The sequence below is a fragment of the Apis mellifera genome, linkage group LG2 (genome assembly GCF_003254395.2).
Source record: "Apis mellifera strain DH4 linkage group LG2, Amel_HAv3.1, whole genome shotgun sequence".
Lineage (NCBI taxonomy): Eukaryota > Metazoa > Arthropoda > Insecta > Hymenoptera > Apidae > Apis > Apis mellifera.
In genome coordinates, this window is record NC_037639.1 from 211,612 (window position 1) to 228,798 (window position 17,187).

At 20.0% G+C, this 17,187-nt stretch overlaps 1 protein-coding gene across 5 annotated transcripts in view; it reads left to right on the forward strand.

Annotated features, from left to right (window-relative positions):
- Positions 1-17,187, forward strand: part of LOC727460 (FERM domain-containing protein 5) — a 55,513-nt gene that overhangs the window by 20,949 nt on the left and 17,377 nt on the right. For 4 of the 5 annotated variants that reach the window (XM_026446510.1, XM_026446511.1, XM_006572009.3 and 1 more), the window contains 6 exons: positions 2,151-2,193; positions 3,433-3,609; positions 9,430-9,641; positions 9,965-10,117; positions 15,700-15,714; positions 16,827-16,915. In XM_026446510.1, coding sequence (XP_026302295.1) covers positions 2,151-2,193; positions 3,433-3,609; positions 9,430-9,641; positions 9,965-10,117; positions 15,700-15,714; positions 16,827-16,915 — 689 coding nt within the window. The remainder of the gene's footprint in view (positions 1-2,150; positions 2,194-3,432; positions 3,610-9,429; positions 9,642-9,964; positions 10,118-15,699; positions 15,715-16,826; positions 16,916-17,187) is intronic. The other variant, XM_026446512.1, reaches the window with a different exon arrangement.

The following is a 17,187-nucleotide window of genomic DNA, read 5'->3' on the forward strand; positions in this document are numbered from 1 at the left end:
TATTTCACATCATATAATGATATATCTATTAAAAATTTAATATTATAAATATAAAATGTAGAATTGATGATGAAAAAGGAAAAGAATATAAAATAAAGATATGAATACTTTTTAACTTTAGCTACTTTATATTAATTAAATTATGATGATTATGAATTAAAAATGAATTGAATTATTTTGATTTAAATATGTAACATTTGTCACATTATGCACTTATAGAATTTTATAAATATTAATTGAGAAAAAGAAAAGAAATATATTTTTGTTAAAACAATGTTTTGTTACTATATCTGTTAAATATACACAGAAATATAAGACTTTATAATTGTTTTTAAGGTCAGATTTCTAAGTGAGATATAAATATACTTAATAATTATTAATCAATTTCATATTTATGTATATTTCAAGTACAAATATATTATGCATAAAATATAAATAGACGAATGAAACTAATTGGAATGTAAAAGATTAGAAAATTATAATTTTATTTATCTTGTATTTATAATTTGATTTATTTTTTAACATAAATATATGAAATGCATGTAAAAATATACTTCATTATATTATATTTTGTTATATTGATATGATATGTTTATTTCATTATTAAATTTATACGTTGTTATATTTTAATTAATTATTTCATTGATTTATATGTTTTATTAATTTTGCATTGTAATTGTACGAATATTAATTTTGGTAGCGACGCTATGAATATGTATTTTTATTTATAATTTAAAATATAACGCAAATGTGACTAATTTTGTATATGTTCAGAAGTTGAGAACTTTTATGGGAAATTTTAAAAACAGTAATTATTTTTTATATTTGATTGAATACATCTTAATCATTTTTTTATTATATATTAATATCTTTATCTTTACTAGATTGATGCCATAGAATGAATATACAGTATGAGTATAGCAGTTATTTTTATAGAATGACTTAACACTGCATTGTAATTGTAAAAGTTACGAGAAAAATATCATCTATAAATAATCTTATTTTTCTTTGAAAATGTATCTTAATGCACGATTTGATTTACATTGCGACAGTTATCCATGAAAATAGATATTCTGGAAATTGGTTATTACTTTTCTGTAATCTCGTTTTTTAAATTGATGTTTCTTAGATATACGTGATAGTGAAAATTATGATTTATGCTAAATATTTTCACTTTAATATCATGATTTTTAGTTTCGTTGGAAGGAATAGTTGTTTGGAATGGGAAACTAGAAAAATTTGGCTATCCAAAGCATAATATTGTGATTAATCATCACATAGAAATACGTTAACTATAAAAATGAAAAGAATAATTGAAATTTAAACTGAATATTCTTTTTATTTATTCTTATTTCTTCATATTTTAATTCAAATTAACTCAAATTTGTAATCATATTTCATTGGAACTTTGGTTTGATTTAAAAAGATTCTATAAATATAAAATAAAAATTTATTTTTTCTTATTTTAATGATACATTATTAATTGAAATAATGTCTAATTTACTTCTTGAAAGAAGTTTTAAGAATAAGATAAAACGTAAAATTTTGTTAATAATACTTTAATATAAAGTATGATTAAGTTTGGAAATTTATATAAAGTTATATAGTAGTTAAATAAAAATTAATCAGACTACTAAATAATATAGAACAAAGTTGATATTAAAAGAGAAAATTTTTTATTTCTAACAAGAAATTTAATTATTTTGTATATTAATTCGTTATATTAATATCAAAAAATTATTAAATAAAAATTACATTATATTTGAATAAAAAAAAAAATAAATTAATATATATGACTTGTTAAAGTTTTATGTATATCAAAATATATATATATGTAGATGTGATTTAGATATTATAATAAAATATAACATCATATAATAAGCTTTTTAATATGATTTTACAATTTGTAAGAGTTGTTTATGTACCAAAATAATAATTTAGTAATATTTTATAGCGATTCATTAAAAAATATATTTTATTATAATATATTTTATATAATTAATTAATATAATTAATAATATATTACTAATAAATTAGATTAAGTTTTAGATTTTAGAATTATATTAGTTTTATATTTATCTTTGTAAAATTAATAATAATTGAAATAAAATAATAATTACATTTAATCATATTAAACGAATCTGTTTCAGCATTGGTTAGATCTGGCAAAAACAGCGATTAAGCAAGTAAAAGGTTAGTATTTAGTTCTATTGTCATACTTGAATAAATAAAAAAATTATTATTTAAGTATTTTGTGATATATTTTTTAAATCTTTTGAACAAATCTTGATATTTTAATATTATAATTTTTACATTATTAAAACAAAAAATATTGTAATAAAAATGTTTTTTGAAAATTGTATTGTTAATATACATTGTTAATTTGATTTTCTGGATTATATAATTTATATATAATGTCTTTACTATAAATCTTTGTATCTTGTATATTAAATATATTATTCTCTGATATATAATAATAAATTAATTAATTATGAAATAATATACTATGTGCATCTTATTTTTCAATTAATAATAAATAGTGATTTAATAAATAAATCAAAATATAATAATGTGAAAATTGTCAATCTTCTAATTTGGAATTATATAATTTAAATGATATGAAAGTAATAAATATTACTCTAAAGCAAATTAAATTTGTTTTGAATATTTATCGTGTCTTTAATTTTATCCATATAACAATATTTGTAAATCTTTATAATTGTATTAAATATATCTTAAATATATAAATATATTAAAATTTTATTATTTCTATATCGATAAATTTATTTTTATTTTTATAAATAATTGCTCAAAAAATATTTGAAATAAATTTTTAATTTGTTTATAATATATCAAGAATTAAAGATTTAAACGAAATAAAATTTTTTGCATGTAAATTCAATTGTGTGTAACAATGAACAGCTGTGACCAAGGTTTCGATTGCTGTCTCCTCCTTTCTATACTTGAATACCGTGGGTCGATGTCACATGAAACTTTCAAACTCTAGCGACCTAATATATACTGTACTATTCTTATCCAAATAAATAAGAAGAATTTGATCTCTGGAGAAAGAAGGAAAAACAAAAATAAAATAAAGAATTAAATTTGAGAATTAAATGTAGAAAAATTCTCTTTTACTCTTTTTCATCCTTCTCATGATTTATATAGATATATATATATTTTTATAATTTTTAAGTATAATATTCATTCTTCTCCAATATAAATTTCTTTTCTACCCATGAATATAATATATAAAAATAAAAAGAAAAAAAAAAGAAATGCAATAATTATATATTCAAAAATAAAATACATATATATGTAAGATATATTTGATTTAAAATTATTTTATTTTATTTTTATTATATTAAACACGTATATTATAATTAACACGTATAAGTAAAATACATTGTCTTTATTACGAATATGTTCCAGACATGGACCCGATTCTGTTTAGTTTTCGCGTGAAATTTTATCCACCGGATCCTCTGAGGCTGAAGGAAGAAATAACTAGGTATCAAGTTTACCAGCAGCTTAAGAGGGACCTTCTTCATGGACGACTATATTGCAGTCCAGGTGAAGCAGCGCTGCTGGCGGCGTGCATCGTGCAAAGTAAGTCTATTTCATTGCTTACAATTTTATTATAAATTAATTAATATAAATTTTTATTCAACATAGAGTATTTTAATCGATATAAGGATCAATTCAAAATAAAAATTTAATATTTAAATTTATTTATGTAATATTTAAATAATATTGAATAATTAAATATTTATTATATTATATTTTGATAATTTAACATTTGATCAAAATTACAGTACTATTAAATTACAGTTTTTATAAATGGGTAATAGATATAGTTTCATAATCAAGATTTAATGATTTCTTTAGTTTATTCAAATGAACATATAATAAATAAAAAATTATAATTAATTAAAATTTTATTAAATTAAAAATGATAAAATTAATTTCTAAATAATAATAAATGATTTAATTAAATTTTAAAAAAGTATTAAACATTTAAAATTTAATGGATATTCTTAAATTAATACTCGATAAAAAATTCAAATTTTAAAAAATATAATTAAAATAAAAATGTAGTTGATTAAAAAGTAAAAAAAATTGTTAAATTAAAAAGGAAAAGGAAATTATAGAAATTATGACGATTAGAAGTAAAAGACGTAAAGTTTCAATTTATCTTCAATTAGAGAACGTTCTACTCTTAATTGCAGCACGCAATACGACATATTGTCCTTGGTGTTACTCTGGCATATTCCATTAAATATAAAAACATATATATGTTTATACTTTAACAAGTTGTTGTTGAATATTTTATAAATGCTTACAACATGTTTATTTCTTGAAATATATTTTTTGTTAATAAATCTGTTAATAATTTTAATTTGAGAAATCTAGAAAGATAGATCAATGGTTTTCAACAATTTTAATAAATTTTATTCATTATACTTTTAAAAAAGATCTTTACATTTAAATTGTTTGAATTAGAAATTAAGATTATAATAATTAAAATAACATATATATATATATATGTATTCATTTATTTAAAAAGTAAAAAGTAAATATATTTATAAATTGTGTATATATTTATTTATAAACAAAAACTTAAAAAATTATTTAATTTTTAATCTATAACTTATTATTATAAAAATAATTGAAAAAATCGTAACAGTAATTAATTTTAGCAATGAATCATGAAATTATTATTTTTGTGAATTTATAAAAAGATAAAAAGAATAAGAAATAGAAATACTTGTCTAAAGTTCTAAAAATTAATTTAATATGATTTTATTATAATGATTGAAATTATAATATAATTTGAATATATAATATAAAAGTCAAAAGTATTATTAATTATTAAAGTAAATAAATAATACTACAAAGTATAAAGTATAATATAAATATATATAAGTATAATAAAGTATAAAGTATAAATAAAGTATTGGTCTATAATTTAATAGATTATATCTAAATATTAATAATTATAATTTAATAAATTATAAAATATTTTTTAGTAAATTGATTTCTATTTTTATATTTGTTGATTATTTTCTTGATGAATAACAGGAAATCTTTTTAAAATTCTGAATATTTGTGATAAATTCTAAATATTTGATTTTCTTTTCCATAATTTGAATGAATTGAACGATTTGAAAGAATTATATCAAATATTTGACTAAAAATGGATAGAAAATAATTGTATTATATATATATAAAAGTGATTAGTAACTGAAAAAAAATTACTTTTTTTTTTTATTTGAAATTTCGTTTTTGAGAAAATCCAATTTAAAAAATGTTCAATTGTAAATAAAATTTTATTAATTTTTGATTAGATAAAATAAAATTAGATAAAATTATTAAGAGAAGATTATTCTATATTTGTGGAAATAAATCATATATGGAAATAAAAAATAAATCAAGAATAAATTTTTTTCACTCCAAGATTAATTTTCAAGAAAATTGATTTACTTATTGAGATTTCTTTTGAGATTTTAGCTAAATAAACAAAAAAAAAAAAAGAATATCAATAAAATCTTGAATTTATAAATTTATTCTTAATTTATTTCAAGACAGAAAATATCTTGATATTTTGATATTTTATTTTCATAAAAAATTTTCGAATTTAGAATAAATTTCGTGTAATCTAATGAAGTTTCTATGTACAATCATCTCACAAGTTGAGACGTTAAGTCAGCCAACAAATTTTTGGCATCCACCAACACTTCTTTCCTTTTCTCTTTGTTTGAATAAACCGAATAGGGATATATGATACCACTATTATCTGCAGTGGTGAACATTGCAGACATTCAAGGGAAGAGCTGAGATCTTATTTTCCAAGTGTCCTTATTATACAGAGTGTCTCACGAATAATGGTACACTTGGTGAAGGAATGATTGTATATGAAAAAAATAAGATTGAAAATATATGTCGAAAATATAAAAGTTTCATTTCTCGATTATTTTACATATATATATAATAAATAAAAAAATATATAATTATTTAATTATTTTGTAATAAATTTTTTTCATTTAAAAATAAGTTTTCGAAAAAGTTGAATTTGAAAATTAATCTAATGACACTTTTTGATCGTGTCCAATATTCTAAAACGTTCTTAAAATCAAAGATTTTAAGAGTATAAAATTTTACTCTTTTTTATTTATCACTTATCGATAATTCGATATTATCATCGAAGAAACATTCAATTTCAATTAATTTCGATTAAAAAAAATTTTTTGAGTTTCAAAATTTATTCTAAAAAGGATTCTATTCTATTTTCTCTTTATTCTATATATTTTCTTGATTTATTTTTTTTTTTATATAAAATCATTTATTTAATGCCATCATCATTTGACACGAAACACTCTGTAGAAAAAAATGTCAGAACTGTATAAAGACATATCTCTGTCGGTATAAAGAATTATCGCATCATCTATTGCAAAGGCAGATGAATAAGATCGTATCTGTTTTAATTCAATTCGAATATCAAAACTTTTCCATGTTGGACTATTATACATTTTAAATGCCCCAAAGCAAAATTTCATGCATATGACAAACCTTGATTATATTACTTATAGAAAAGAAAAAAAAAATGAAAATTTTTTTTTATTGAAAAATTTTCCTTTTTTATCGTCATTAGACAAATATTCTTCCCTCTCTACGTATGCTTTATTTCGAACTCATATCACGAACAATATCTATTTTCGACTTCACAACCACCAGAAGACACATTCGTTCGCATATGCGACGATTCCATCGCGAAAATTTTGTTAAATGTACTTAACTCCGCCAGATAAAGAAATTTTACTATCGAATTTTATGTATCAGAGGGAATAAGTAGCTGAGAGTGGAGAAAAATGGTTTCGTATTTGGCTCAAGTTTGTGGATACGTTATCACCCAAAGGATTTATGAAGGCTAAATAAAACGAGCACAATCTCGAAATCTGTCAATCCCTTGGAAACGTCGAGTATTGCTCGAGAATAATTGTCGAAACAATTGTTGGAATAAATTCTCTCACTGGACATTTTAAATAAATAATTTACAATGAATAATTTTTGTTTCGATACATTTCGATATACGAAAATTAAAATTTATTCATTAAATTATGAAGATTAAATATTATATAATAACCTATAATAAATTATAGGTTAAGCTCGCGTTAGATGAAGAGAGATAGAGAATGCGATGATGGTGTAACAAGGACATTTCAATTATTGTTTAATAAATAAGCGATTTTTGTATATCAAAAATAAATAGAAAAAGAAGAATAAAATTTTTTCAATTAAAGTCTCGTTTTATTTTTCAAAAGAAAAAAATGTAACTTTTGTATATCAATTTATACGCTCATTTTGGAAATCTCTAAAATCTAAAAGAAAAATTTTCTCAAAAAATATTTCATGAATATATTATAAACACTCTGTATATGACATGGATAATCATTTCAACTTTACTTTATATCACAATAGTGACAAATAATCATCAATCATATATATATATATATATATATATATATATATGTATACGCATTATATAGTCGAGACACGAACCAGATAATTTGTACAATAAAAATTGAATAAGGTTATGTACTCGTTTTAAGAAAAATTTCACAGTTTAGAGAACTTTAGTTAGTATATATTTATCGAAATGACATTGATCTCAGCAGCAATCTGAAATTTATGGAACATCAATTCTTCTATTGATAGCATCAATTTTGTCAATTTAATAGCTTTTCTTTTTTTTTTTATAAAAATTTTGATTTCACATATATATAATTGAACAGATGTACATGATTTACACTCATCCATATTTTATATCATTGAAAAAAAGAATCTGAATGGAAAAATTGAATTAAATACAAGCTTGAAATTATTTTAATATATTAATATAAATATATATACTAATATAAATAAATACTCGATTGATGCGAAATTGTGGAATAAAATATCGCCATTTTGAAAAACTTGAGTTTGAACTTGAAAAAGTACACGATTAATTTTCAAATTTCTATTCCTCGTTTTATTCCACATTTTGTTTGCTTATTTTTACGCGCGGAGTATAACTTTCTATCAAGTAATTTACTCGTATCCGATCAGAAATTCAGTCACATTCTGTTGCAGTTGACAAATATCCAAACTAGATCCTTTTGAAAAATAAAACGAGACTTTAATTGAAAAAATTTTATTCTTCTTTTTTTATTTACTTTTGCATATAACATTATCCTCTGTCCATTTGTATCACTCTGTGACTTGTGACATTTTACGAGAGAAAAAATATAATATTATTTTATAATATAATATTATTAATATAATTTTAAACAATATATTTAGGAAGAAAATTATTTTCTAATAAATATTTTGATAAATGGAAATAATATCATAATCATAAACAAGTTTTCAAATTTATTCCACAAGATTTAAAAAATTATTATAAACAATGTTATACAAAGATAAAATTTTGTCATTTCATCTTTTGGCTTCAGTTCTTCTTAGTTAATTATAGGTATAAGTTAATTATCGTATACTTTTTTTGTGTTTTTAGAAAAAAAAATTACTTATATCAAATACAACATTTTCTTTAAAATAAAATAAATTTTACAAATTGGTCATTGAAAGACTTTTTTAGATAGCAATAGAATAATTTCCATAGAAGATAATTGTACTGGAATGGGACACCCTATACACAAGCATTGCTTTATCGAAATTTGCAAGCATAAACTGTTTGATATTTCTGAGAATTTTCTCGACCACATAAAAATCGATCTGGAGGTTCAAAAGGTATTGTCTGTGCCTGGAATATTATAATAGATTTTGGCAGCAAACGTACATTGACGATGTTGCTTCATTGATCGGGTATTCTGTTGGATACTACTGAGAAAAATAAAAAAAAAATGTAAATCCTAAGAAATAAAAAATAAGTTAACTAACTAATGATTAAAATAAACCATGATGTAAATATTCCCTTTCCTCTTTATGAGATATGTTGTGAAAAATTTTTCTTATAAAAATTAATAGAATTGATATGATATTTATTAATCAGTTTTTTTTCTATATTTTTTTATTTTATTTATAAGAAATGTGAAATAATTAAAGTGCATAAATTAGAAAGTGCAAAATTGTATTGATTGTATATTGATGTTCTATAAATGATGATATATAAGAAATAAATCATCATAAAGAATAAAATCGATTTTCGAGTAAAATAAATTTTAAAGTACAATTAAAATGGCTATTTCTCGATTAGATATTAATGAATTATAGATAGTTATTCCATTTTATTTTATATTTTAGTTATCTTTTCAGTGATTAAAATCATTCTCCATTCCAATTGTAAGACATCAATTATATGATATCCTATATATAGTTTTTTTCATTATTAATTTTTCATTATTATTAATAATTTGTGATTTTTAATTTCAGGCGAATTAGGGGATTATGATCCTAAACTTCACGAAGGAAACTACATTTCCGAGCATAAATTATTGCTTAAACAGACGGAAGCTATTGAAGAAAAGGCTATGAAACTGCATCAAACAGAATTGAAGGGATTCACTCCACAGCAGGCAGAAACTCATTTCCTTAGGTTAGCATCACAGTTGGATACATATGCTGTTGATCCACACCCCGTAAAGGTAAGCTTGAAATAAAAAATTTGGAATCGAAAATATTGTGCATCTATCACGGATTACTTTAAAATTTTAATCTAACATATAAACTTGTTAATAATACTTATGTGTATCAATAAGAAATCACTAATATCTGTTGGATATAATTTCAAGAAATTATTTTCAAAAGATTGAAAATTATTTTCACAACATTTTCAAGATAAAAAAATTGAAAAAGGTTGAGAGGGTTGAGAATAAACTTAAAAAGAATAAAAATTAATCAAAAATAATACATAAGATAAAATAGTATATAATAGTATAATAAAAATATTTTTTCTTCTAATTTTCAGGACCAAAAAGGTGCGCAACTATATCTTGGTATTAATCATTGTGGAATTCTGACATTCCAAGGATCTCGTAAAACACATCATTTCCGCTGGCCGGAGGTTCAGAAAATCAACTACGAAGGAAAAATGTTTATTGTACATTTAACAATAAGTGAGGTAAATTTTTTTTATGTTTTAATTTTTTAATGTCTCTGTGCAAAATTACGAATGCATAGGTATATGATTAGTTGTATATGTGTATATGTCAAGATTTAATTTTTTTGCTGTCAAAATTCAGAATATACTTGACACTTTTAATTTTAATGAAATCGAAATATTCGTACATTTAATATATAAATTTGCCTTATTTATTTTTCTTTTTTATATTAAACATTTTTTAAAATTAATTTATTCTAAATTGTTACATTCTATTTATTTATTTTTTTATATTTAAAAGTGCCTTAATTTTTTCAAATCTTATAAGACACATATAATGTTAAACAATATGTATATAGTAATGTGATAAAAAAAATATAAACAATATAATCTTAAATATAACTTATATATGCATTATTTTGTATTTTTATAATTCTGATAATTATACAGATTATTTATCTGAATACATTCCTGGGATATTTTTGAAAAGTTGTGAAAGAAGCAAAACAAACACAAAAATTAATATATAAAAATATCGATTGAGATTTATTTATTAAGATATAATCAATTAAAGTTTGCATTAGATAAGCGAGATAGGAATATAGAATGCAATAGTATTATGATGGAGAAAAAAAAAGTTTATTTTATCTCATCTTTGTAATTTTAATTGTTTATAACTTAATAAATAAACTTAACGGATATTTTTATATATAAAATTTTATGTTTGTTTTGATCTCTAGAATTGATTTTTCAAACATGGACTGTATCTAGATATTTTAAATATATGTGTATGTATATTGTATATGCATATATTCCAAATAACCAGAATATATTATATTATATGTATGTCATTATTGATTAATAATTATCATACTTAATTGGATAATTTTTATTTATGCAAATGTATACAATTATTTGTCTAAATAATGATTTTCCAGCCAATTATTGTGCTGACGATTATCAGTCAGTGATAAGTATACGCGTATAATCAGACAATTTATAAAAGTACAAAATAACATACATATGAGATATGTATCGATTTAGAAAGGATCAATGTGTGTTCCATGAATTGAGAATTTAAATTTAAAAGAAAAATAATTTAAAAAAACGGAAAATTATAAAAAATTTAGAATAAAAAAAAAATTCAAAATTGTAAAAAATAGATAGAAAATATAAAAATTGTAGAATACGATATTTTATTTAATTAAAAAAAAATTTTTAAATTAAAATAAATCCGAATAGCTATAATGAAGTTATAATTATTAAAACGAGAATAAGTTTTAATTTAGATTAACTTTTAACTTAAATTTGGCTGAGATTAATTCGAATATCAAAAATTTTTCATAAAATACATCACAATATTCATTTTCGGGAAATAATATATCGCTATGATATAATTAAATATATATTATAGGAAAAAACTGAATAATTTTACCAATATATTAGATTGTGAATTAAAAAGATCATGCATATTATGAGTCTTGATTCATAAATGTTTGTAAAATAATAGATTTTTTAATTTTCTTAATTTTTTTCTTTTTTTTTATTTAATTGAGGAAATTTTTATGATATTTATCATTTATCATTTAAAATAAATATAAATATTGATAAGAAAATTTTTCAAAATCAATGAAATTTTTTAAAACAAGAAACGAACTCTATTTTGATCACGATGTTATAAATAATTCATATTTTTAACTTTGTAAAATTATTAATTTTAACTGAATTTTAACTGAAAAAATAAATTGTAATGTAAATTATAATGAAAACAATTTGATATGATATATTAGATAATGAATTGATTTTATATTTAAATATATTAAATGTGATATAAATGTAAAAATGTTTATGAATTATAAATGAAAATATTAATATTTTGTTCAATGATTTAGTACATATCTACATCTTTTAAATTTTCAAATACAATGTATATAGATAGATATGTATATGTTTCTTGTGATAAAAAAAATATATGAATATGAAAAATTGAAGAATCTTATAGAATCTTATAGAATCTTATATTATAGAATCTTTCAAATACATAAAGAATTAATTATAATATAGAATACAACAGCAGTATTAAAAATAAAGTTTTTAGTGTGAAAAATTAAATTTTTATCAAATGAAATTTTTATTAGAAATAATAACAATCATTAAAATTATATTATTAACGAGAAAGATATGAAATATGTGAAAAATAAAAAGCTAGTAAATGTTTTATTTTTATATATAGAATTATATATAAAATTTATTTTTTAAAATAAATTAAATAAATAAAAGATAAGTGGAACAAGATTTATAATGTATTTTTAAATTTAATAATATTATTAATTCAAAATTATTTAAAAAACATACTGATAAAATTATTTGATTTTCTTCTATTTTAGAATCCTATATAATATAATGAATATATGTATAATTTATATTTGATTCTATAAAAGCTAATTTAAAATATTAAATTAAAATTATATTTTGACATTAAAATAAAAATTTTTTAAAAAAGATTAATAAAACTGAATATTATATCAAAATATTGAAAGTTGCATCAAATATATCAATCATATATACATTTTTCTTTTTTTTTTTTTTTTTTTTTTTTTTGTTTTATATATTTATAAATTAAATTTCGAATTTTTAAATATCTTTGAAAATCTTTGTTTTATTTTTCATCATTCGATTGAATCATGTATATCTATACATTCCATTACAATTGTAAAAAATTAATAAAATGCATTTATTTATTTTAAAAATATTATTCAACATTTTCAATGATTTCAATATTGTCTCACATTAATTTTCATTTTTCTTGCAATAATTAGTATCAAATTATCATTTATATCATTTAATATTAACATCTGTATATATATATATATATATATATATATATATATATATATATATATATATAATTATTTAATTATAATATCTATTTTTATAATTTTTTTATATTATTTTAAGATAATAAGTTTATGAGTTCCTTGTTCTTCAAAAATACCAAGAATGTAGAAATATTTTCTAAGTTAGTTCTTTAAAAATTGTCATAATCAATATTTTTTTTTTTTTTGTAAAAAACAGTATATTACATTAATTAATGTATTAAAAATTATACGATTTCATTAAAAAATTTTTTTTTTCTATATATTTTATATCTTTTGCATCATTCAATTTTTATCTGAAATATATTTTTTTTTATCATCAAAATCACATATTCAAAATCAAATAAGATATTCAAAATCAAATTATTTTGTTATATAATCGTTGTACAATTGTATCTTTATTTGATCAATTATTCTCTATCATATCACATTATCTCTATTATTAATGAATTATTTTTTTTTTTCATATTTCTTTATTTTACTCAAGAATTATTCCTACTTATTACTTCATTATGAATAACTACACAATGCAGCGATTAATCAATTGGTTAATAGGGAAATATAGTATATAGAAATTATTATAATCATTTCTGTTCTCTATAACTTTGAATATTTGTAAAAGTAATAGATAAAATAATCAGTGTTTTATTACTTTAACTATTTCTTGTGAATATGATCGATGAACCAACCTTGACCCAGTGACTGAACGTATTTTATAGGATTACTAACTCCATGAGTCTTCCATTCGTTGAAAGTGTATCGACATGTCCATAAATACGATATAAAAACTGGGACATAGACACTTGTTTTTCTTTTAATGATTGTTTTAAATTAATTCTCAAAATTAATATAATTTTCATTTTTTTTTTGCAATTAAGTAAATATTGCCAAATAATACATATAAATATACGTTGTATTTAAGTTAAATTATATTTATTCTAAAATGTTCTAAAAAAAAAAGAAATGAAAAATAATTATTCTTTAAAAAATATTTAGATGAAAAAACAAAAAAGTATACAGACAATTTGGAGAAAGTATATAGAAAATTTAATAAATGATTCTAAAGACTAAAATAAAATACGAAAACTGATATACAAAAATGTAGATTATTAAAATTATTGTATTGAGTTACAAATAATTTTATTTTGTTTTAGATGGAATGAAACGTAAATATAATGAGATTCTTTAGCACAAAATTGTTTATAGTTCAAAAAATAAATTATACTTTATATTTAAAAATATATAATTTTCGTTTTCTTTAATCTTTAAAATCATCTCTTAATTTTTCTATTTTTATTTTATTTGAACATTCATAGATAATGTACAAAATGTTTAAAATTTTAATTATGAATTTATATTTAAAATTTATTAATTAATTTAATTAAATTATATTTAAATTTATCAAAATTCATTTTGAAGGATTAATTCTAGAGATTAAAATAAATATGAAAATTGTATACATAAAAATATTGATTAAGATTTATTTATTAAGTTATAATCAATTGATCGATCATTTAGAAACAGAACGAAAACAATATAACAGAAATAGAATTATCTTAGTCTAGTTTTGTCCTTAGTAGTGTTTGCGTTTCGTTTTTAACGCAAATTTAAATTAATTAAATAAATGCTTTTAATTTAATAAATAGCAACTTTGTTTTGAAATTAATTAATTAAATTAGTCCAAAAGTAGCTCCACGAATATATTAATATCCTATATATATATATATATATATATATATATATATATATTAATAATTATAGTTAAAGTTAGATAATAAAGTTTATTGTTTTATATGTAAACATTATAAAAATTAGAGAACATTGATAAATTGATTGCTTTTAATTTTTGTATTTTTAATCAAAATATAAAATTAAAATTATTGTTATTTAAACTATGTTTATTTATCAATAAGTTATTCCTGTTTAATGTTAAAACATTTTATTTTCCATTTATGATGCAAAATTAAAAACAAAATTAAGGAAGAATTTTATATATATATAAAATTTTTAATTAATTTTTAAAATTAATTTTTTTTAACTGAAAATGAAAAAGCGTATAAAAAAATATAATAAAATTGTGAAATAATTATAATTATTCTAATTAATTATAATTAAAACTACAAAATGTAACAATAAGAATGATCATCATTTTTCATGGCTGGAGAAAACAGATTTTTGAAATAGAAAATTATAAATATACTTCATTATTAAATATAAGTAAATCAAATTTCTTAGATATTTTTTAGTTATTGAAATATAACAAATATTTCTAAAAAATAATATTTACATTAAAAAACTAGTATTTTTAATATATTTAAATGTATAAAAATATTTTTTTGAAATTGAAATCAAATAAGAAAATTATATTTAAACGATATATATATAGTATCATTTTGTATAAAAAAACTAGAACATAAGTAATTATCCTTGATGTCCATTCCTGTTTGAATTAAACAGAGAATATATGTCGAATTTAAATGTGAATAATAAATAATATATTATTCACATTTATATTTGTAATAACAATAGCATATTTGATTTCGTTTTCGAAAATATTTCATATATATTTTCCACTATTTGTTTCAATCATTTACTTTAATAAAAAGATTTTCATATATAAAATTTGTATTGTTATACAATTATACAGTTACATATGTAGTATATTATACGTTCGATATTGTTACGAGTACGACTAATCTTATTACTTTCCAATGCTGGTCTATCCAGGACGTAAGAACGAAGGTGAGTCGTTTCATAACAGTTCCACGGATTGTTCGTGTTTTTTCAACGTTAGGTGGAAATTACACGTCTAGCGATCGGTTATTAGTGTGAAAGCGGAGAAAATTAATCGTGTCTCATTATCGTTCTCAAGAAAGATGTGTGATAATTAGCTATCTCAATGAAACGACGTAATTGTTTGAAGTCTTTGAAATCGGTATTAACAAAAAAAAAAAAAAAACAAATAATTACAGTAGACTTTATTACATCTGTCATGTAGAAATTGTCTGCATTAAACACAATCGTTTACTTTTCATAAATTTTATTCCTAATAGCATTCTGTGTCGTTCGGCTTTATTACGTTTTATGTGTTTTTAGAAGCTTTAAATAGAATGACAGAAGAATCATTGAGAGAGGCGAGGCAAGATTTTTCTCCTTGTGAACGTATGATAGTCATAGAATATATAAGAAATATGTTGAATATTCCTATCGTTACTATTAATACGATATTAATTGGAATGTAAATGAAGTGTAGTAGTTTATGTTTTATAATTCTTAACTTACTTATAATATCGTAGTATTTGATTCGAAATAGTTACTTCAAATATTTTATATTATAGTTATATCGAAACATATTATCATTTAATAAAAGTCAGCATTTGTCGAAAATTTTTGTTTATTCTTTTTTTTTCAATCGTACTTGATAGAATAACTTGTAGATATCGTAGTTGTTGTCGAAATTAATTATTCAGGATGTTGATATATTCATGGAATATTTTTAAAGGATCGATTCTAAAGGGCAAAACAAACACAAAATATATATTTATTAAATTGCAAGCAATTTAAATTTGCATTTGATGAAGATAGATGAAGATAAATGAAGATAAATAAAACTGACTCATTTCCGTCTAATACAATTTTCGATTATTATGTAATTTAATAAATAAGTCTTTATTAACCAATTTTTTTATTTATTCATTTATTTATTTATTTCTTTTTTAAATTTCTAGAATCGATTTTCCAAAGATATCTCACGAAAATATTAGCATTTTATATAAATATATATATACATAGAGAGAGAGAGAGAGAGAGAGAGAAAGTAGACATTTAGTGCAATGTTTCCCAACCATTTTCAGAAAAAGCACACAGTTGGGTTTAAGTGTCCCACGGGATCGAACTGCCGCCACGTTTGGAGATGCGCCATCGAGCAAATGTTATTTTTCACGTATGTATGCTGTTATTCAGCTAAAAGCTTTTAATGTATTGGCATGAATAATTCGATATTTATAAATTATTTCATCTTAGTGAAATGTGATCTTCAATTGTCCAATTTGCATTGTTCAATGAATTTTTTTTCGATTTTTGTAATCCGTAATAGGAGTTAAAAATTCACACAGGTTTTGAAATAAATTATAATTATTATTAATATATAATTATAATTGCTCAGTACGTTTGATATTAAATGATTTTGTGTACTCTCTCAAATAAAACAATATG